This window comes from Camelus ferus, chromosome 14 (assembly GCF_009834535.1).
Source record: "Camelus ferus isolate YT-003-E chromosome 14, BCGSAC_Cfer_1.0, whole genome shotgun sequence".
NCBI classification, from domain to species: Eukaryota; Metazoa; Chordata; class Mammalia; order Artiodactyla; family Camelidae; genus Camelus; species Camelus ferus.
The window spans coordinates 11640522-11664572 of record NC_045709.1 but is presented as its reverse complement, the minus strand read 5'-3'; the positions used below and the strand labels follow the sequence as shown (position 1 = coordinate 11664572).

Here is a 24051-nt window from a genome sequence, read left to right as displayed (position 1 = left end):
AGCACTGCCTTCACATAGGTGGGAGAGAAAGATGGGACAATGGAAGCTGAACATGTCACAGCCCTTGAGAAACTGGGGCTGTGAGAGGTGCTCGAGAGGGGCTTGTGAGAGGGAGAGAGGTCCATTATTTTGCCCTGCAAACTCATCTTCTGGCTTTGCACCCACAGTGGAATCCCAGTGGGCTGGTGAGGCCTTCCCTGTGCAAAGTGGAACTTCCAGCCACCGCGCCTTCTCCCCACCGCTGGCTCCTTCAGCCATGGGCACTGGGGCCCCTGGGAAAGCTTCTTCCAATCCTGGGGTAGCTCCTTTTAGGTTGTAAGTAACCTGGGAGTGGGCAACTGTCCTCAGCTCAGAGACATGAGGATAGAAGTTCAACCAGAGAGGAGACAAGCGCATTCTGAAGTTTCTGGATGCTGTGAGCCTAGGGGATTTAGTGCCTGACTCACAGCAGTCCAGCGCCAAGGTTTTGCTCCCTCCACCCACCTTCTCGGAAAGCCAACAGCCAGAAAATCTGCTGCTGACTCAGCACCAAGCCTCCCTGGCGGGATGAGTGTGTCTCAGCTCTCCTGCAGACCTTAACACAAATTTCTCTTTTAACTGAGGTAGGGGCTTGTTCGTGATCTATTATCTAGTACTGTCAGCTTTTATTTCAGCTCATTTCTTAATAAAAGTCTTAATACTTATACTTCACACACAGGTTCCTCTTAATAATGTGCATATGGACATATTAGCTGCCTGGCCCCATTTTTGCAAACGCTTTGCATTCACCTGTTGAAGGAACCACCTAGAACACACTGTTTGGCAACTAGAGTGCCAGTTGCAACAATGATATTAAAGCCTGATCTAGTAGAAATTGGGATTTAGATTGTTGTTTCTCTTGTGGACCATGCCTTTGAGGAGAATTATTTTGATAACTTGGAACATATTTGGTTGGGTTGGCCTGGTAATGACTTGGGGATAATTCCCAGAGCAGTACAAAGTAGCTTTATGTGTTTTTTTTTTTTTTTTTTAAAAGATCACTTACCCTTCTACAAACACTCGAAGGGAAACATCCAAGAAAAAATACGCAGCAATAGCTAAAGAAACAAAATGGTATTCCATAGGAATATATATTGTGCTTTTAGTGAGAAATAAGTCCATAATGATGGTGCACATATCCACAAAGACCAGCAAAATTCCAGTTACTCTACAACAAACAAATAAACAGAATAAAGACAGTGGTTTTCACCCCTACAGTTAGACTACCTATAGGCCAATGACCTGATACCAAAATGTCATTATTTCAGATTAAACTGTTCAGTAGTAAAGAGAACTGCTTTGTCTTAGAGCCTCAAAATAACTTGCCCAACTTTCACCCAAAGATGCAGTTGTTAGGGAAATAACCTTCCCACTAAACCACTTCATGTTATCACGCCCTTTTATAATAGATACATCAGACTAAAACTCCAAGATAGAACAGGCAAACTGAATTAAAATCACTGTCTCCACTTGTAAATTCTTCTTAAAATTTGAGAATTTTATAAGGGCCTTCTACCAATTTCTCATAATAAATTAAACTCACTAATCTTTTTAATTGAAGTATAGTTGATTTACAATGTTGTAATATTTTCAGGTGTAGAGCAAAGTGATTCAGTTATACATATATATATATATATGTTCTTTTTCAGATTCCTTTCCATTATAGGTTATCACAAGGTAATGAATATAGTTCCCTTGTAACATAGGTCCTTGTCATTTACCTGTTTTATATATAGTAGTGTGTATCTGTTAATGCCAAACTCCTCACTTATCCCTCCCCCTACTCCTTTCCCCTTTGGTAACCACAGTTTGTTTTCTATGTCTGTCAGTCTATTTCCAGTTTGCAAATAAATTCATTTGTATCCATCATTTTTTTTAGATTCCACCTATAAGTGCTATCATATATTTGTCTTTCTCTGTCTAACTTACTTCACTTAATGTGATAATCTCTGGGTCCATCCATGTTGCTGCAAAGGGCTTTATTTATTTTTATGGCTGAGTAATATTTCATTGTGTGTGTGTGCATATATATGTGTGTGTATATATGTGTGTGTGTGTATATGTATATACACACACACACACATACATACATACATCGTCTTTATCCATTCATCTGTTGATGGACATTCAGGTTGCTTCCGTGTCTCACACCACACTCATCTTGATATTTTTAAAGAATTTAGTAATAAAGACCAAGTGAAAGCGTGACTAACATAAGCTCTTAAAAGACCACTTTGACCAGTAAGATTTCTTATCAGTGAGATTTTCAACAAGTACATGATTACAAATTAGTGCTTGCTTCTGGCACAGTGCTGGGCACATGAGAAGGAATTCAATTCCATAAATATATATATATGATTGAGTACCTTCTAGAAGTACCTTCTAAGCCTTGCTCTTATATATTCTAAACACATTTTCCATAAATTGATTTTATTATTTGTACAATCTATGAAGATAGGTTGATCTTCAAAGCACTTTTTGCAATTGCAATGCAAATTAAAATAATATCCATTTAAAAGGAAGTAAGTATATTGTGGGAATCTGTAACACAGTATGAAATCTTACAATCACGTAGAGAAGAAGGCTAAACAGAATGTTTCCAGAGTTAAGGAGTAATCCTAGATGAATAAGGTACTAAAACACTTTCCTTACAATTACAGAATTTTGAAGTGCATGCTTCATTACTTTTACAGGTAGAAAAACATATTAAAAATATAGATTCAAATAAATGCCATTTCTTTGCAATTCTTAATATTCAGCTTAAATTAAAATTCCAAGAGAGATTGGGTTGCATTAACTATAAAGCATAAAGGCTACTCAGCAACATACTGACAATGGAAATTCTTTTTTTCCCCTTCCGAGATCCTCTGCCATTAAAAAATATTGATATTAACTGTAATACATACTTAATTACCTCCTTTTCTAGAGTCTCACATACCTGAAAGCAAAGGATGATACAATTATGTACGCAATTCCTTTAATAACGAGGCTGCGAAAAGAAGTAAAAGTAAAATTTCAGAGCTTTCAAGTGTACCACAGATTTTTCCTAACATACAATATGAATTTAACCAATAAACAAAGGCCCTTATAAATATCATTTTTAAAGTCTTTGGAAGTTGCGTAACAAAATGCTTTTCACTAATAACTAATATTTTTACCTTGTGGCTTCATGAGTTTTTAAAAAACTTTCCTAGGTGAAATATATGTGAATAAAACACTAAACTTTAGATTTTTAGTGACATTTCCCTTGCTTGTGAAGCCCCAGCCCCAACTTTATGGTAATATTAAACCTGGGGTCAACAACTAAAGCAACTCAGCATGGAGATGAAGGGAATTGGGAGGTGAGATCTGTGTTCCAGCCATCAAATCATGGCCAGAGCTGTTCAACAGCAGTAGAATAAGGGACTTCAGGGATGGGTAGAGAGTAAATGATACTCCTGTCCTGTAATATTCATCTCTTGAAATAAGACACCCCATGAAGACAACAATTAAACATTCATGAGACTCCCATCTGGGGTTGCAAGTGCACTTTGGAGGTGAGAAATTTTAGTAAGATACATTTCAAAGGAGAAACATCCTAGAGACTGGGTTCTTTCCACTAGGAGGAGGGGGAGACTGTTTGATAGCACCTCCAGTTAAGCTTCATTTCAGCCTAGGGCTGGGGATAAGGTAGCCACTGGGAAGCAATTTCTTGTCCTGCTGAAGCCTCCAACATGTGCCCTTAATTCCACCTCCAGTGGGATTTGATCCCAGAGCAATGCTCATAGACTGTGTCCAAGACTGCAGCAGGAGGATAGATGATGAACAGAACTGGGACACCTGCCAAAACTGGCCACTGATGGATGCTGGTAGGCTAATCTGAGATACAAAATCTCCCCATTCCCTCTAATTTCTCCCTTCTCCATCTGCACCACCACCTCCGCCCAGGCTAAGGGAGCTGAGGCTGATGTGGATGGGGGACTGGTTGGCCAAGAGGTGAACCTCTCCTGAGGTTGCTGTTCTCTTAATACAAGCCCCTTCTGGTCCCAGATGGACTATTGGATCTCTGGGTAGCAAAAAAATGCTACAATAAATCAGAACTTGTTTGACAAAGTGAATTTACAGAATCACACCTTACAGAGTCTGGGGTACAAAGGCATAGCCTGGGGCAGCTTTAGCCTCTCTTCTCTCTTTCAGCATCTCCCAAAATAACCCCAAATAAACACACAACTGAAATGTTTAAAAAAGAGTGTATGCAAATGCCCATGTTGAAAAGGGGTAGGATCTGCATTGGGGGCAGGTCCTATCTTTCCCATTGGATACTTTTCTCTGCACAGATGGTGAAGGAAGGCATGTGGCCATACTCAAAGCACTAAGGCACTGGGCTGGTTCTTTGGATATTCCCCTAAAACTATGCATAACACACAAGGCTATACTCCTCGATTACAGGGTAAACTCAGATTAAAGAGAGCAGAGTCAGGCAAAAATGCCTTCAGATCAATGAAATAAGAAGCACTCTTGTGAGACTACTCAGAAACAAGTCAAAATTAATAAAATCCCAGTGGACATGAAGAGGTCTTTAATAGGCAAAACATGTCTGCTTTTCCTATCAGTCCCTTTTGCTCATAGACAAAAATCAACAAAACTAGGAATCAGAATATATCCAAGAAAAATGAGAAACGCAACTGAAGCACAAGTAGCATCCTGCAGTCCTCTGTTAAAGAAACTTTATAATAAAATTTGTATCTACTAAGGATATTTTCACATTTCAAACTAGAAGAACATTTACTTGTGAACACGTGGAAATATTTTTCTAAGCATGGTACTTACATGCAAATTTAATTAGAGTTATTACTGTATACCTTCCCTCCTAAACATTTTGATACCTTCCCATCATTTTCCTTTTTGCCTCAACACAAGCCTCATCTTTGAAAAGATAAGAAATCCATCAACAGCTCCCTCCCTCCCAACTTCAAACTGACTTACCAGCATAAATTGAGACATTTAGTGTCTTCATCACCATTATTCAAATTGGAGAGCTGTTCCTCAACATCACCATCATCCAAACTGGAGAGCTGTTCCACTCCACTTTAACAGCCAGCAAATGCAAAAATACAACATTAGAGATTTGCTACGTGGAAGTGATGTGAAAAACTTATTTGAAGAGAAAGAACACTGAATCTAAAGGATAGGAAACATGGCTTAACTCACTGGAAGATCTGATTTTTTTTTTATTGAGTTATAGTCAGTCTACAATCCTGTGTCAACTTCTGACATACAGCACAATTTTCCAGTCATACATGAATATACATATATTCATCCCCATATTCTTTTCTCCTGTGAGGTACCACAAGATCTTGTATATATTTCCCCATGCTACACAGTATAAACTTCTCTATCTATTCCATATGCACCTGTCAGTATCTACCAGTCTCGAACTCCCAGTCTGTCCCTTCCCACCCACCTCCCCTCTGGCAACCACAAGTTTGTCTTCTATGTCTGTGACTCTGTTTCTGTGTTACATTTAAGTTCATTTGTGGAAGACCTAACTTTATAGGAAGAATTTTAGACTCATTGTCCAGAAAACTATTATTCCCATGGGTACTTCCAAGACTGAATTTTACAAATATTTTCTTGCTGTTTTTCCTTATGTCTTTCTGTCTCTGCCTGTATCTCTGTCTCTGTCTTTCTCACCCTCTCTCTCTATAGACACACTACCCACACACACACACACACACAGAGATTAATATATATAGATACTACTGACCCAAATAAATGGTATCAGCAGTCTTGGATGGCCCCATTCCTGAAAAGTAAGATATATCAAAGGAGCCAAAGACCTCTGATAATTTATTCAGGTCAGTGTGAAAGATCAAAAATTTACTCAGAACCAAATGACTTCACTTTTTTGGTTGAAACTGGATACATTTTCTGTAAAATTTACAAACTGGTTGAACTCAAAAAACAATTATATGTCAGTTATTTGGAACCTGGGTCTCTGCACCACCATACTTTTCATGTATTATGAATATCTTTTTTTCCCCTCTGTGGATAGTTTTCAAATAACTGTCTGAGACAAGAACTCCATAACTAATTTGATCTCACAAATCTCAGTGTTCCCCCTTCTTCCCTCTGTATATTTATATCTCACCTTTCATTAGTGTCTTTCACACAGACTACTTCTTTCAATTCACTTAAGTCACCGCTAAAGGATTAAAAATACACATAGTAAGGCTCCATATGTCTTTCTAGATTCTTGAATGCAAATGAGCAATACTACTCTGCAGTTTATAATCCAGTTGCCCTAAAAGTAACATTTTAATCCGTTCTTTGAAGCCTGGTATTTAATTTTTCTTTAGAAATGAACTTTCCATATTTGCAATGAAATCTTAGTCCTGTGAAAAAACTTAAATGTATGTACATTTCTTCACTCCTGAACCTAATGTCCAAGTGTAATACCATTTTGTGAGTCAACTCATTTCAAATTCAACTTCGGTTTGTAGGTACTCATCTCATTTGTCCTGTAATTTTCTGCCTTCTCCAGCCCCTACACCACCTACTAATCCTTCACGAATCATAGATATCTTTCCTGCCCTTCAGACATGGTCAGGACAAGGTAGGGGCTCCTTCTGACATGATGGTGGGTTTGGGGCACCAGCCTCGCATGGTGGCTGAGCTCAGGAGAGGGAGGGACACTTCCAGGGTCTATTAGATCCTTTTTTTCTGCGGAGGGCTCCTTTGCTCTCTGTCCACTACTACCTTCTCCTCACCCCAAATACAACTCTGTTCTCTCCTCGCCTAGTCTAGTAGACTCTTATTCACAGGCAATCTGAGACTTTATAAGGGTTTTGGCTGATCCTAAACAAGAAAACTAACAGACCAGGGGTAGGAATTCTCCCTTATATGACCTGTTCTCCACCCACCCACCCCAAATAGATCCAAAAGAGAAAGAAAGTTACATACTGAGGCTGGAAAAAAGAGGGAAAAAAAGCCTTTAAAATGTCAAAGAAACTCTGTCCTTAGAAATACTTTAGAAATTTAGTCCTTTAGAAAGGACTTTAGAAATACTATCAAAGGAACTCTGTATTCCCATGGGTGCTCCTAGGGTGAACGTCCCAAATCTCACTCTGTATCCGTATGCATTTGTATGTGTGTGTACATATATGTATTTATGCTTTGTATCTCACTGTTCACTGGTGAATCCTTCAGAGGATACTGATGTCAGATTATTCAGGGAAGTGCTAAAGGATTAAAAATAGACAAAGTAAGATATGTTATAGATACCACCAAGGTAAATTTCACAAATCTTAATACCCACCCCATCCCCCACTCTATCTATACATATTTATATCTCACCCTTCAAAAGCTTGAACACAAATTACTTCTTCCAACTGGCTTTGGTCATAACTAAAGGATTAAAAATGCACATAATAAGATTCCATATGTCTTTCTAGATTTTAAAATGCAAATTAGCTACAATTACTCTGCACTTTATAATATAGTTGCCCTAAAAATTACATTCTAATCAGTTATTTGAAACCTGGCATTTAATTTCTCCCTGTAAAGGAGGCTTTATACATTTGTAATGAAAATCTTAGTCCTATAGAAAAACAAACAAAAAAACAGTGGATCAAGTTTCTGGGCATTTCTTTACGCCTGAACACTTTCAGGAGTACAGACTTCTCCTGGCTCCAAAAGAGGTTTCTCTCCTTTCTTGGCCCATTTTTGGAGAGTCTCATACACCAGCATTTGGATAGTCTCCTAGGATTTGGGGCAGCCACTTAAGAGTGATAAACAGATGAGTATAAGAAGCATCTCTTTTGGGATAACTAGTGGCCTGGAGAAGAACAAAGAAAGGTGAGAAAGAGCAGGAATTTCTAGTATCCAAATATGATCTTTTGCTCATTATACCCTCATTTCAATAAAATTAGCCTTGCAAATTAGAAGTACCCATCATGCACCGACGCCATGACACTTCCGATCCAGACTAAATAAGGACAAAAATCCGTCCTCCCTTTGGGAAGGTGGAGTTGGGATGATAATCAGGGAATGCGACCCCAAACCCTTCCCTCCCCAGTGAATATCCCGCCCATTCATTTTTACACCCTATGGAGCTAACTTGTCAAAGAAACTCAGGGCAGCCGCTCCCTTGAGCCTGCGCGCTCTCTCCTGAGAGTGTACTATCCATTCTCTAATAAATTCTCACTTCACCTTTTTAAAAAAATAAAAAATAAAAAAATAAGAAGCATCTCTCTTATGACCTGCTTCTCTTTTATCCAACTAGATGCAAAAAAGATAGAAAGATACTTACATATGGTAAAGTAAAAAAGATTTAGAAACAATGTCAAAGACACTTATGTGACAGATACTCTTGAAAAATGAACCTCCCAAATTACCGATCTCAATTTCAATTAATCTTTCTCTCCCCTCTTCGGCTCCCTCCCAGTTTCTCTCATTCTCATTCTCATGTGCCTCTCTCTGCATTTATATACATGTTTTTGTTTACATCTCTCTCTATTTCTGTCTCACCTTTCAGTGCTGGTTCTATCAGCTATTCCTGTTGTCAGTTCAGTCAAGGCAGTGCTAAAGGATTAAAAAGAAACATAGTCAGACACCACATACTTTTCTAGACTTGAATTTTTTGGTTCAAATTATAAACTAGGTGACCCTTTAAAAACTGATATGTAAATCAATTATTTGAAACCTGGAAGGTTATTTTCCCAAGAAATGAGGCTTTACATATTTGTAATGAATGTCTTATACTGTCAAACATGTAATGACTCAAGACTTAAGTACAATTCTTTACTACTGAACCTGACCCAATATGTAACAGCCTTTTGGGGTAGCATTTATTTCAAAATCAACCTCAGTTTGTAAGTACCCTTTTTTTTTTTTTTTTTTGATAGAGGAACTGGGGATCGAACCCAGGACTTCGTGCATGCTAAGCACACGCTCTACCACTGAGCTATACTCACCCCCTTCCTGGTTCCCATCTTTCTTGACCAATCTAATTTCCTGATTCTCAATTGCTCCATCATGATTGTGCTCTTTAGAAACAAAGGATGTCTTTCCTGCCCCTGGGATACAGTCAAGCAACTGCAGGCTTGAGTCAGGGGCTCCCTCCATATGATGGTGCATTTGGATTTGAGGCACTAGCCTCACTTGGTGGTGGAATCTGCCGGGTGAGGGACAGATCCAGGTCTCTTAGCTCCATTCTCTTCCGTTGAGGCCTCCTCTGCTCCCTGTCCACTGCTACTATTTATTTACTACTTACAAGTTACCATCATTCTCCTTGCTCTGAATAGGTTATTCTCCTCCCCGGACACACTCTATTAGCGTCTCAGACATAGGCAATCGGACAGTTTCCTAAAAGTTTGGCTGCTAGTAACTGAGAGTTAAGACTAGGAGTGAGAAATCCTCTCTTTGTCTTGTGCCTCTTTTTCTAGTTCAGTTCCAAAGACAAAGAATATTATACATAGAATCTAACCACAAGAGGACTTTAGAAATACTATCAAAGGAACTCTGTATTCCCATGGGTGCTCCTAGGGTGAACGTCCCAAATCTCACTCTGTATCCGTATGCATTTGTGTGTGTGTGTGTACATAGTGCACATATATGTATTTATGCTTTATATCTCACTGTTCACTGGTGAATCCTTCAGAGGATACTGATGTCAGATTATTCAGGGAAGTGCTAAAGGATTAAAAATAGACAAAGTAAGATATCCCATGACTTCTAGACTTTTTTTCAAATTAGCTACAGTGATTCTTAAACTTATCAACTGGTTGATTCTTAGAAAACTCACATCAGTAAAGTAAATCAGTTATTTGGAATCTGATATCTCCTCTTCCCTAGAGATGATTTTTTATATGTTTATAATAAATATTTTTGACCTACCGTAAAAGTTAACAATTCAACAATTAAGTATAGTTCTTTACTACTGAATCTGACCCAATATGTAGCAGCCTTTTGTGGAATTTATTTCAAATTCGACTTCAGTTTGCAGCTATACACCCCTCTCCCCTCACCTAACTTCCTGCTTCTCAAGTCCCTTCATCACCCTCTGACTCCTCATCTTGGTCATCTTTCCTGCTCCTCGAATCCTGCAGAGTAACTGTAGGCCTGAGTCAGGGGCTCCCTCCATATGATGGGGGGTTGGGTTTGGGGCAGCAGGCTCCCATGACTTACCAAGACTGAAATATGAAGAAACAGAAAATCTCAACAGACTAGTTGCTAGGAAGGAGACTGAATTAGTAATCAAACTTTCCAAAACACAAAAGGCCAGGACCAGATGGCTTCACTGGTAAAATCTACTAAACATTAAACAAGAACTAATACCGATCTTCTCAAACTCTTCTGAAAAGTAGAAGAAGATTTTCAAACTAGAATATTTAATTGTGGTAAATGTAATTTTTAAAAACATGGTATTTTTCTATAAATCAAATTAGGATGATTTATTGTAACCCCTTCCCTCCCAAACATTGATATCTTTCCCTAGTCTCCCTTTTCTCCTTGCCTCAGCGTAAACCCTACCTTCCCAATGAAAAGAGATCCACCAACAGTTCCTGCCTTTCAAACTTGACACTGACTTATTCATATGAACCAGGAACATTATTGTCTCCATTACCATCACCCAGCCTGGAAAATTGTTGTTTTACTTTGAATACCCCAAAAATGCAGAAATGTATCACTAGAGATATTCTATACAGAACAGCAATATAATCAATTTATCTGAAGAATCCTTGAATCTATTCAAGAATCCCTTGAATCTAAAATATGTAGTAAACATAATTCATTGAAACCCCTATCTTTTTAGAAAGGATTTTAAATCATTGTCCAGAAAATTCTGTACTGCCACAGATAGTCCTGAGACTAAATTTCTCCATCCCATCCACCCACCCCTTAATATATTCCTCACCTTTCATGGGTGACTCCATGATGGATTCCTGATGTCAGTTCATTTGGGTCACTTCTAAGGAATTAAAAACATACAATCAAACTCCAAGTGACTCCATAGAGTTAATTAGTTATAAGTAGTCCTCAATTTGTAAACTAGTTGAACCCTAGAAATCTATTTGGAAGTTAGTTATTTGGCAATGAGTATTTCAGTTTTCCTTAGAAATAGGGATTTATTATAGTTGAAATGAAGATCTTAGGCCTGTCCGCAAAGCCCAGTAAAAATCAAGACAAATGCAATTATTTACTGCTAAACTTGACTCTCATGTGTAACTGCACTGAGGCTGAATTTACTTCAAAGTTCAACTTCAGTCTATAGGTATACCATCTTGAAGCCTCTGCTAATGTCCTGATCATCAAGTCCCTTCAGCACATCCTTACTCTTCTTGTATCATGTATTCCTTTTCGGTTCCTCAGTTTGGTTCAAATAAATACAAGCCTGAGGCAGGGGCTCTCTGCAACACGGCAGGAGGGTGTACAGCTGGGACACCAGCCTTAGGCGGTAGCCCAGCTCCAGGGGGCGAGGGACAGAGCCGGGCGTCAGTTAGGGCCACTCTTTCCTGTCGAGAGCTCCACAGCGCCCTTTCCACGGCTACCACCTCCTCCCTCCTCTGCCGGCCCCTTCGGGCAGAGGCTCACACAGAGACATTCTGAGAGTTTCCTGAGACGTCTGGCTGCTAGTTACTGAGGATCACAAACAAACTATGAGTTTGCTCCCAATACCTTTCCCCACTCAGCTCAGTCAGGTCAACTCACCTCACATTGTCATTGTTGTCAGAGGAGCCCGAAGGGGCATCCATAACTCTGCCAAAGGGTGAAAAAACACACAAAAAATCAAGTCAGACAGTTTGGAAGGCAATTACATTCTTTTTCCTGATAGAATTTCAGCATATGAAAAGTAAAATCATGAAGAAACATGGCAGAAGCTAAGGAAACAGTTTCAGGGGACAGCACTGAGACCTCTGAGACAGCCTCTGGGGTGTGTGTTTGTGTGTGTCTGTGAATCCACTGGAAGGAGAAGAAAGAAGGAAGGGAGGTGTGGCATTATTAAACCTCCTTTCTTCTTCCCCAATTTGTCAACATTCACACACTCTGGAAGGAATCTGAGAAACATGAAAGATGTGAGAACACAGGGATAGGGAGGTGGATCCAGGTAACAGCTAAGGAAGGGATACAGAAAAAGAAAATGCCAGAACAGTGAATATTCCAATGCCAATGACTAGTCCCTGTCCATCATTTGGTAGAGAAGAAACAGGTAGTTAGGTCAACAGTGGCCTATATAGTATAATATTTCTTTCTTTCTTTTTCTGAACTGGAGGTAGAGCATGCTTAGAATGATTCCTTTTTCTTTTTCTCTGAATTTCAAAAACATATCTGGTTATCTTATCCAAAATCAAGACTTCCCACCACCAAATCACTGGCTTGGATAATTTAACCTCTTCACAACTCAATTTCCTCACCTGTCAAATAAGACAGATGAAAATGCACTTTGCATCTGTTCACGTCATAAAAGCCTGCTAAATTACCATTTCACCAATATTACTGGTTAGGCAGCCTGTCTTCTTCACCAAATGCTATGCCAAAAGCCAGTATGTGACAACAATATAAAACTCATACATGTTTTAAATTTTAAACACAAAGATTCTCAAAGTAATACACTCCATAATTTCCTGGGAAATCTTGAGTTCCTATCTGAGATGAGAGACAGTCTTCCTCCCAAAACTGTAGAAGTCCAACAGAAGTATGAATTCCAAGAAACAACAAGACAAACCCTGGGACATTCTAGAGGAGTCCACCCTTAACTGGCAGACAGGCTGAGGGAAAGGGCTGCTGGCGTCAGTCTGGAGGCGCCCAGGGGGCAGGACAATTTTAAGTTCTGTTCTTGTCTTTCCCTTTAGTTGGAGACAATCACTGCCTTCTCAGTAGAAACCAGTAGCAACCACCCAGGTGTAGGTAGGTAATAATACTCCAGTGGCATTAGGTTAGCTGATGAGAACAGCGAAAGGCTGAAGAGCAGTCCTTGAGCATTCACTCTTACACAACCAGCCCATCTCCAAAGCCCCAGGTGACAACCTAGAGTCACTGCCTCCTCCAAGGCTGCTTTGCCCATGAGCTTAAAGGTGGTACACCTGACCACGCGAATTACCTGGTCATAGTGTTTCGTGGTCCCTGAAACTCTATGCCCAAGCTTATCATCTCCCCTCATGTTAAACTTACTGAGAAAAACACACCCTAGGTCCCAGCTTTCAACTAGTTGCCTATATAATACCTTGCCCAAGCCAGGACACTTGAAAGTGACAAGGACATGCTGTTAATAATTATGTTGAGACAACAGCCACAGACTGAGATTGTCCCACCTTCAGCCCTTCCCTAATACTGGTTACTAGACAGAGGGGCCGACGGCCACAATGAATATGAGCTCACAAGTCAAAACAGAGTACAACAACCAAAAGAAATACAACAAACTGAACAACATGTACCATCTGAAGCAGAACCAGCGGAACACACTGACCAAGGTTTTTGGGTATGAATGAGAAGCACACTTACAGATACAAGGGAAGATGTTAAGAACATGAAATGAGAATAAGAAGCCTTAAGGAAAAAAACCCAACAGGAAATCTTACATGTAAAAGTAGAATTGTTGAAATAAAGAATCCATTCATGGGATAAAGAGTAGTTTGGATACATGTGAAAGGCAAATTAGTTTAGAGTTGGAAGATGAACTTGAGAAACTCTCCCAGAAAAAATAGTAGAAAAGAATAAAGACAGGGACCATATAGGTAGGAAGATATAGCTCAGGGGTAGAGTGCCTGCCCAGCAAACACAAGGTCTTGGGTTCAAGTCCCAGTACCTCCTCCACTTAAAGATAAATAAGCTTAATTATCTCTGCCCACAAGAAAAAATTTTTTAATTTTTAAAAAGAGTTAAAAAAAAAGAATTAAGACAGACAACATACAAAAGAAAAGCCAGTTGATATGGAGGATAAAAATATATCTAATACATAGATTATCGACATCTAAGAATAAATAATAAAATGGAAAAAAATTTTAAATAAGGATAAATTTGCCCAAATTAAATAATACCACAAAAGTGATATTTCGTCTAACAAACATTGAAATGGTATTTACCAAGTGCTAGGCATTGTGCTGACGCGTCACAAATATTACTTCAATTAGTCCTCGTTACATCCCTTGAGACAGTTACTGTTATTTACTTTTGCCAATTCACAGACCTTGAACATCTGTGTATTTCTCATATCCATCATGCTGATTTGCAAACCAGTAATCTTGCTAATAAAAATGCATTTGTGACCGTCTCTGTGGTAATTAGCAATGTTTCAGGTGTTGATGGAAATGGGACAACTGAAGCCCTTGTAGTGGCTGTGTCTGGAAATGGTTACCACCTCCAGACAGAACATCCTCCATGTGGGCAACCAGCCACCCCTGGAGGAGAAGTTTGAAGTGACCTTAACTGGTACATGCATATTATCACTAGCACACTGCCTAAGATGTGGTATTTTTAAGGAAGTTACAGGCATAAAACAAGGTCTTTAAATTGTTTGCCAATTTCTTTTGCATATGATTTACATTTATTAAAGGTACACGTGCATTGGATTCTATTAACGGAGGCTGAAATTATGCTTAAAATTCAGTAACTTTGAATCTTCTCACTTACTTATTTTTTTGAGGCATGAACCAACCACACAGGTTGTCCTTTAATCTCTTCATGGCATTGTCTCGTGGTTGAATTTAATCTACAATTAATCTAAGAAAAGTAAAAGCACATATTTAACATGTTTAAAACACATATGATATTCCACCAGTTAGAAAGAAAGTCATACATAGGACTTATTAGGCATGGGTCAGCATTTCCAAAGTCTTGAATCCACAAGCATAAAATGTGCCATTCTGTGCAATCTTATCAATCCTGTGAAACATGCATTGGGTATTTGTCCCTAATACTGTAGTTCAAGAAATAGAGGGAAATGTTTTTTGAGTGTTCAATAAAATTTAAGTTTAGCTCAAGTAAGGACACTTTAAAGATTGCCCACTTGCTACACAGGACCCAAAAAATGAAACAAAACCCGTTTCAAACCAACTTTACATGATCATAGTGACATGAGATTTCCATCATGAGATATTCTGTAGAGTAAATCACATCCTGAAAGATTCTGTAGAATAATAAAGAGATGTGACCCTCAACACTTCACAGAGCAGATTTCATGCATACAAACTGTAATAAATCACCGGAGAATAAAAGACATTGCCAAGCTGGCAAGTAGTCATATGATGACCACACTGAGGCAGCCGGAAGTGTGCCACAAGCCCCTAAATTCTGGGTAAGGAGAGAAAGATAAACACAAATAGGAATTTTTTTTTTTTTTTAATTTTATAAACAGACCAATTTGGGCATAAATGTTGATTTTGAGTTTTGGGCTTGGGACCCAGTCACCTGTTAAATTCCATACCTTTGAGGGATACCAGCTCACGCGCAGTGGGAGTAGGAAGCCCAAAGCTGGGAGGCCGCCGCCTCGGTTCCCGAGAGGCAGCGCCCCGAGAGCCAGGGCGGGCGAAGCAGAGCCAGGTTTCTGGGCCCCGCTCCCTGCAGCCCCGGGATCCACTTACCCGCAGGCAAGGCTGCTTTAGCGGAGGCACTGCGTCTCGGAAGGGGCTGGGGCTGCGGGGCTGTGGGGCGCGTTTTGTGACTAGGGTACAACTTTTCCTAATCGGGAGCGAACTTTACTCAAGATCCTGGGTAGCAGTTTTCTCTCCTGCTGCCTTACAGGATAATGCCTTTTTCTTTCTCTCTTTCCATTCTTTTTTTAACTTTAATATCCCCAAACTACGCCCGTTAAGTCAAATCTTGACCCAATTCCCGGCCAGACGCAAGGTTACTGCTACTTTGTCCTACATCGATCTAGTGTCCCCATCCACTCCACCCCCACATCCCTGAGAGTGAGGGGGCTCTGAGAAGTCGCCGGGAGAGGAGAGGAACGTTAACTAGTGCTCCCCACAGCTTACCACAAGGCAAAGTTTCCTGTATACCGTGTTCAAAGACCCCTATCCCGGCTCCGCCCCAACCCTTCAGCTGCCCTTGTACGGAGGCTCCCGTCCTAGGTCTTTACCTGGGGCCGGTAAAAAGCCACTACTAGAAAAAGAACTCCGTGTCCACGGCAACCCTAAACAACAGATTCCACGGAGTCCCGAGACGTAGCGGAGTGGAGAACACTGTGAACGTGGCTCCAGATAACGGGTACTTAGAAACTGACGCTGCTCTCCTTAAAGATGGGGGTGGGGGTACCACGATGAAAGATCCCAGGATGATAATCTCAAAGCGCACTTTCGCATCTAGTGGAGGGGATGCTTCTTCCATATTATGATTCTGAAGGTTACACTGAGCTTTTTGGCTTCCCCTGTTGGTAGTTTGGAGAGAATGACCAGAGAGGGCTGAGTGTTTTCTGGCCGATGTTAACTTTACCTACAATAGGCAAGGTTGATGCAGGAATGAGGAAAGAAATTTTCGTTTAACTCAAGGTATTACTTCATAGGATTGAGAAGCAGCAATCAAGTATTAGTTGTAAGCTAAAAATACACCCATATTCTTGGTAGAGTAAATCTGAAAGGTGTAAACAAATACCAAACAAATGAAGACAAATATGGGGGGGGGGGGGAACGTAGGAAACAGACATTTTTATATGGAAATTACAACATAAAAATTGCCACCAAAAGAGAAATAAAGATAAATTTGACAGTCTGTGTTGGTACATATTCTGATGCTGAATAAATGGTCAGTTGAAGACATGGAAAAAGAGATTAAAGTCATTTATTATTATGTCTGTAAAGCACTTTGAAAGTTACAAAAACAAATAAAACATGGTCACTGACTTCAGTGTCAGGTTGACAACTTCAAGGCTGGACCATTTTTGAAATATGCCCAGAGGATCCTATTCCTTGAGAAAGACTTGCTCTAAAGAGAGCTGCCTTACCAGAGCCTTATCTGACCTTGCAGAAGGGCAATGAGACAACCGTAGCTCCCTCCAGCTTCCCTGTCTCACAGAAGATGAAAAAAGGCCTGGAAGCCCTTCTAAGGGTCACAGTTCTTGTTCCTTTTTAGATTTTTTAATTGAAAACTGGACTTTTTACATACTATAACAAGTGGAAACTGGATTTTCCCCCTCTCCCCAGGATTTGTTGTTATTTGTTAAGTGACTTTTCTGAAACTCTGTATTCTTTGTACAGTACAACCACTGAAATCAGCTTGTTTAGCATAATGGTCAGCTAGTAATTAGAGACTCCCTCAGGTGCCTGGAACCAGTCTCTCAGTCATTACGATTAAAGAAAGAGAAAACAGCTTCTGCCGCCATCTTGTCTCTCCCCCTCAGCGCCTTGTGCTCAGGCCCCACCTCTGGTGCCATCTTCTCCCTTCCCGTCTCCACCTCCTCTATACCCTCACTTCCCCAAACTAACCCTCTTGCCTAACTTACCTTTTTCTCTGAAACTCTCCCCACTTCCTTTTCCTCTGCACTTTTCAGAACCTGTCCCTTTAAAATTAAGCCTACTGAGGACCCAGAGACTAAACCCTTGATTTCTCATATTCTCTGAAGGAAAGCTGAACTTTGAGCCATAGTCATGGATTTTCCCAACGTAACCGAAGAGCCTCATACATTTGCTGAAGAATCTAAGAGTCACTCAAACTTGGTGACTGGTTTTTCTGACTTAATCAGCTAGTTCCTATGCCTGTCAGTGAAGGCCAGGCCCAACACTGAATAAAAACTGCTAAGTGGGAAAATCCTGAAAGGTATCTAGAAATACAGCTGGGAAACTGTCACCGAACCACGCTCCTTTCCCCAACTTGCAGCAAGCCAACGCTGAGACGCCGAGGTTTGTAGCAGAGAAAGGGCTTAATCACAAGGCAGACAAGCGAAAAGACAAGTCTCAAACTTACCTCCCCAAAGGTAAGGGGCTTGGAGTATTTATGGGATAAAGCTGAGGCGTGGGAAGCGTGGGGAAAGCTAATTGGAGACAAGAAAAAGGTGAGGTGATCTTCATCCTGCGTAGAAACGACTAAGCTACAGGCATCTTCCCAGTACGCATGCTCAGAAAATAGCAGGGTTAGAATGCTGTGAGGATGGAGTTTTGGGCCCTTTGATGTCAAAAGGTCACTGAGCATGTCCAGTTGGAGGGTCGGTGGTCTTAACCAGCTGGAGCTCAAACTGGACGCAGCTGACTCCAAGTTCCCAAAAAACAAGTCAGGTAAACATTATGTGAGTTACCTGACTCTCAGAGGACATGCAAGTTTTTGTAAAAACAGTTAAAGCAAGCTTGATCAATGAAGGCAGGTTACCAGTGTAACGGAACTAGCTGACGATTACCTTCTCAAAACCAGCCTGCTAACTAATTATACGATCAGGCTCAACAATCACTAGGCTGGGCAATTCCTGGGGTTTTTCCAAAGCCTGTTGGAAGAAAATTCAGGCTTGCATGCAAAAATCTGATGAAGCTGTTCACAACCTGTACAGCAGACTTCAGATTGTTTTAAAAGACAATTCTGACCTTCCTTCAGATGTTGATTCTACCCAGGTAGCTTTTAACTCTAAAGTAGCCCCTGGCTAGGGACACTGAAACAGTTCAAATGGTGGGCATCACTAATGAACCTCAAGAGGCTCCTGTCTCTGAACCTATTCCCTTTCATTTAGGACCTTTGAGAGACACATATCCGTTTCTCCTTAGTCCCTCCACTGCTATCCATTTATTAGGCTGAGACTTCTTAAAGTATCATGCTGGAATTTCCTTCTCTCAAAAAGGGGAAGTAATTCAATGTTCATGGCAGCACTATTTACAATAGCCAAGTCATGGAAACAGCCTAAATGTCTGTTGACAGATGACTGGATAAAGAAGTTGTGGTATATTTATACAATGGAATACTATCCAGCCATTAAAAAATGACAACATCATGCCATTTGCAGCAACACGGATGTCCTTGGAGAATGTCATTCTAAGTGAAGTAAGACAGAAAGAGAAAGAAAAATACCATATGAGATCGCTCATATGTGGAATCTGAAAAAAAAAAAAAAAAAGAAAAGAAGACAAATGAACTTAAATATAAAACAGAAACAGACTCATATATATAGAATATAAACTTGTGGTTGCCCGGGGGAGTGGGGTGGGAAGGGACAGACTGGGAGTTCAAAATTGGTAGATACTGAAAGGTACATATAGAACAGACAAACAAGTTTATACTGTATAGCACAGGGACATATATACAAGATCTTGTGGTAGCTCACTGTGAAAATGAATATACGTATATTCATGTATGACTGAAAAATTGTGCTCTACACCAGAAATAGACACAACATTGTAAACTGACTATAACTCAATAAAATAAAATAAAATAAAATAAAATAAAATAAAATAAAGAGAAATAATTATAGAATTTGACAGTAGTCATCAAGGCAGCCAATCAGGTCAATTAAATGACGTTTTGACATCTTTTACTTGCTCTGTCTCTGTTGGTTCTGGAGCTGATTCTGGAAACACTGATCATTTGTCCCTATTGAGTTAGCTACCAACCTCACCCCCCAACCCAACAGGCAAAATCTCCACTGATATTAGCAAAATGCACAGTCCACCTTCCATTGAAATTCAAATAGATCCCTCAAAGCCTGTCCTCAGAATTAACCAATAGCCTATAAGTAAAGAAGCCTTCAAAGCATAAAGCCCACAATAGAAGATTACAAATCTCAAGGCCTCATTATCCCTTGTACCAGTCCCTGTAATACTCCTATTTCACCTGTGAGAAAAACCTAAGGGCTGCGAGTGGAAGTTTGTCCAAGACCTGTGAGCAAGAAACAACGTGTTATCCCTCAACACTGCTGTTCTTAACCCTCTTCTATTGCTAAGCATCCATTTCCGCTAGAAACAAATTCCTTACTGACATTGATTTATGCAGTGTATTCTTTAGTATTCCAACTGATGAAACTAGCCAATACTTTTTTTAAAAACATTTTTTATTGAGTTATAGTCATTTTACAATGTTGTGTCAAATTCCATTGTAGAGCACAATTTTTCAGTTACACATGAACATACATATATTCATTGTCACATTCTTTTTCACTGTGAGCTACCACAAGATCTTGTATATGTTTCCCTGTGCTACACAATATATCTTGTTTATCTACTCTACATTTTAAAATCCCAGTCTGTCCCTTCCCACCCCCCCACCTTGGCAACCACAAGTTTGTATTCTATGTCTATGAGTCTGTTTCTGTTTTGTATTTATGTTTTTGGGGGGTTTTTTTGGTGTTTTTTTTTTAGATTCCACATATGAGTGATCTAATATGGTATTTTTCTTTCTCTTTCTGGCTTACTTCACTTAGAATGACATTCTCCAGGAACATCCATGTTGCTGCAAATGGCATTATGTTGTCATTTTATGGCTGTATAGTATTCCATTGTATAAATATACCACATCTTCTTTATCCAGTCATCTGTCGATGGACACGTAGGCTGTTTCCATGTCTTGGCCATTGTGAATAGTGCTGCTATGAACATTGGGGTGCAGGTGTCATTTGGAAGTAGGGTTCCTTCTGGATATATGCCCAGGAGTGGGATTCCTAGGGAGACTAGCCAATACTTTTTGATTTCACTTGGGAAGAAAAACAATTCACCTGGACAGTAATGTCTCAGAGTTTACTGAGAGTCCCACTTATTCCTCACAAATCCTGAAGGCTGATCTGGATGATATAAAATTCCCTAGAGGTTCCACTTTGTTGCAGTATGTGGTTTGATGTCCTTCCTTGCTCTCCTCAAGCCTCATCATCAGAAGACGGCAGCCACTTGTTAAAGCTTTTAGCCTTAAAGGGACATAAGATCGCCAAGGAAAAATTGCAGTTTGTCCAAACCCAGGTTCAATATCTAGGGCATGTACTCTAAGAATAAGGGTTGCACCTAGATCCAGACACACCTCATGATGTTCTGAGTTTCCCCAAACCCAAAATGAAAAGCACCAACTGGGAGATTTTCTTGGGCTAATTGGTTATTGCCAAAATGGGATTCCAAATTTCTCTCTGATAGTCAAGACTCTTTAGTATATTTTACTAAAGAGTAACAACCCTGACCCAATTTTATGGGAAGAACCATATGACATAGCCTTTAAGGCCTTATAGGAGAGTCTGATGAACTCATCTGCCCTTGGGCATCCCAATTATCAGATTCCCCTTTTCCTTTTTGTACGTGAAAAGTAATGTAATGGCCCTGGGGTACTCACTCAAAACCAAAGGGATCACCACTGACCCACAGGATGTTACAGCCAGCGACTGGATCCTGCGGCGTGGGGATACCCAACCCTGGCCTTAAATTCATGACAGCCGCTGCCCTTTAGAATGCCCCAGAATCTTAGTAATAGATAAAGCAGCAGGTAAAATTATTGCAGTTTGGCCAGGTTTACAACTCTTTCACTGCACTTGCCCCCCTCAATCCTCTGGTTTAGTCGAAGGCACTGATGGCATTATTAAGACTCAATTGGGAAAACTTGTAGAGGCCCTCCAGCTACCTTGGCCACAAGCATCATTGTAAATCTGACACTCACTCCTTTTGGAACTTAGAGACTTTCTCCCTTTGAGGTAGTCACAGGATGCCCTGGTTCCTGCCTCTTTTGATCCACAACAGGCAAGAGGAGAGATACTTCAATATTACAAAGGCCTAATTGCTTCTATTAAAAATAACCATGTTTTGGTAGAACAGTCTTTCCACGATGCACTCTCAGGAGATAAAGACCTTGAGCATCATACCTTAAAAACTGGAGATTTCTTCAATTGGAAAAGATACCTTCAGAAAGACTCTCTTCTACCTCACTGGAAAGGCTCCTATCAGGCACTAATCATCCCCTGTGCCACTGGACCCCAGGAATAGACTCGTAGATTCACATGACGCACCTAAAGAAATCACCAAACCTGAAAGGAAAGATTTCCAGGAACTGAAGCAGACAGCATCTGATGAGACAGCTTTCCCAAGATAATCCAAACCAGGCCTGTTGGAAGTTTGTTACCAAACCTTTGACGATGACGTAACGCTTCAGAGGATCTCCCAAGTCTATGATCTTGATAACACGTGAACATATGAACTTTAGATAAAAAGTGCTTGAGCGTACTGTCTCCTTAACCCTCCTGATTACTCCAGTGTTACCTCAGTAGGTTTCCAGTCTGTGCACGTTTCCTCCCACAGAAGACACTACACCCAGGAAAGGTCCTTCCTGGCACTGAGCAACAAAAAGCCACTGAAACTGGAAAACCTGACTCTTGATCGGTGATGCTTTCAGACAAAGAGCTTGATCAAAAGGGGAAAATGTGAAGAATTAATAAATAGAAACCTCATTAAATAGAGTCAGAAGACCAGAAGGGGAAGCTCTCACACCCAACAAGAAAAGAAAGACTCCTCTTCTTTCCTGGCAAGAACTCAACCAATGAGAACCATGTATTCTTTGTTTACCACAGCTCTCCCAACTTCCTTTTCTACTCTATGAAAAGTTCTCTTCCCCTTGCTGGGTGGGAGCTTACACATGGCTCACCATGGTTGCAGACCCTGAATTGCAATTCTCTGCTGATCCTAAATAAACTCATTCTGGTTGGAGAGGTAGTTGGCAGTCTCTTTGTTTGAGGTCAACACCATGATTGCAGTATGTTGGGTTTCTAGGCTACTATGGAGCTGGGGAGAGTGTGAATAGGAATAGGGCAAGTTAGAATGTCCCAAAGCTCACTGTTCTCACCTATGTTCTTGAATAAATGCTCTGCAGATTGCTGCAAGCCTTTGGTTAGTTCCCAGAGTTCTGAAAAAGTTGGTTCTGATCATTTTTGCCAGTGTTCTTTTGCTTTTATGAAGGGAAGAGTTCTTGGAGATCCCTACTTTGCCTTTTTCACTGATATTACTTCCAAATGTACTTTTAAATACATTGCTCAATTCACAAAAAAGTTAAGAGAAGTACTAAATAATCACACAGACACACATGGGTGCATGCGCGCGTGCGCGCACACACACAAACACACACACACACACACACACACACACACACACACAAAAGCACTGAAACTAAAGTGGTAAGCCAACACAGAAGCCAGGGATGCCAAAACCAAACCTGGAAGGGTGCCAAAACCAAAAATCTGAGCTTTGTTTGGTTAACACTGTGGCTGCCTGAAGTGGCAGAGAGGAGTTGGAGCAAACAACAGGCTAACCAAAATGCTTTAAAAAACAAACAAAAAAAGCTGTGAAATGAGATGTCAAGAGAGGACTTGGAAAGCTCTGACATATTCCTAGGAATATAGAGTTTTGTTGGTTAACCATACATGGAGCTTATGTAGTACCTGCAATCATTTCTCTATTTTACTTTTTCTTTCTTTCTTCTCCCTTTTTTATGTGTATCCTTGTATCCTGGTGCTTTATTTCTGTAGGAGGTATTCTCAAAAGTGGGATTACTGGATCAAAAAATTTGTGTATCTAAGTTATGAAGGATAACAATAAAATAAAAATTCATAAACCTGTGACCTCCCACAGAACAAAAACATTTCTAGAAGCTACCGAAGCTGCTAGAGGTTTTTCTTTGATCCATTCCCCTCATCTCTCCAGAGAGGTGATCATTCTTCTGAAGGTTTTTATGGTCATGACCCCCTTGCTTTTTTTTATAGTCTAGATAGATAAAAGACAGACATACAGGTATTTAAACAATATACTATTTAGTTATAGTATTTGTTTTTAAGCTCACAAAAATGGGCATCATGATGAAATGATATTTACTTGAAGCACATTTTGATCACTAAAAATCACTCGATAAATACTAGTTAAAGTAAATTGCTAGAATGATTTGCATAGTTTACAAAACTGTTATTCTATAAAATACCTAAATAACATTCTGTGTTAATAAATATCAACGGCTTTTTGATACAAAGATGGTGAAATACAGGCTAATTGTAAATATTGTTCACATATCCACATTATTTTCCAGTGGCATGACACCAACCAGATATTTAGAAATGAGTTATTTTGGCAAGAAAAAAAGTTGCTGAAATCTAGAAAGTACAAAGTAGACACAACTGAAGGTTTTTGAACC

General features: G+C 40.0%; 1 protein-coding gene across 8 annotated transcripts in view; it reads right to left on the bottom strand.

The window, feature by feature from the left end:
- The window catches only part of LOC102509320 (phosphatidylinositol 3,4,5-trisphosphate 3-phosphatase TPTE2), a 90867-nt gene that overhangs the window by 25668 nt on the left and 41148 nt on the right, over positions 1-24051 (bottom strand). For 3 of the 8 annotated variants that reach the window (XM_014554980.2, XM_032496243.1, XM_032496240.1), the window contains exons 2-12: positions 14629-14718; positions 11710-11757; positions 10916-10969; positions 9637-9690; positions 8527-8580; positions 7354-7404; positions 7185-7238; positions 6149-6202; positions 4984-5085; positions 2957-3007; positions 1025-1186 (exon numbers count right to left, since the gene is read on the bottom strand). In XM_014554980.2, the coding sequence (XP_014410466.1) occupies positions 1025-1186; positions 2957-3007; positions 4984-5085; positions 6149-6202; positions 7185-7238; positions 7354-7404; positions 8527-8580; positions 9637-9690; positions 10916-10969; positions 11710-11757; positions 14629-14681 (737 nt within the window). In that variant the 5' untranslated portion in view covers positions 14682-14718. The remainder of the gene's footprint in view (positions 1-1024; positions 1187-2956; positions 3008-4983; positions 5086-6148; positions 6203-7184; positions 7239-7353; positions 7405-8526; positions 8581-9636; positions 9691-10915; positions 10970-11709; positions 11758-14628; positions 14719-24051) is intronic. The other 5 variants (XM_014554981.2, XM_014554982.2, XM_032496242.1 and 2 more) reach the window with 5 other exon arrangements.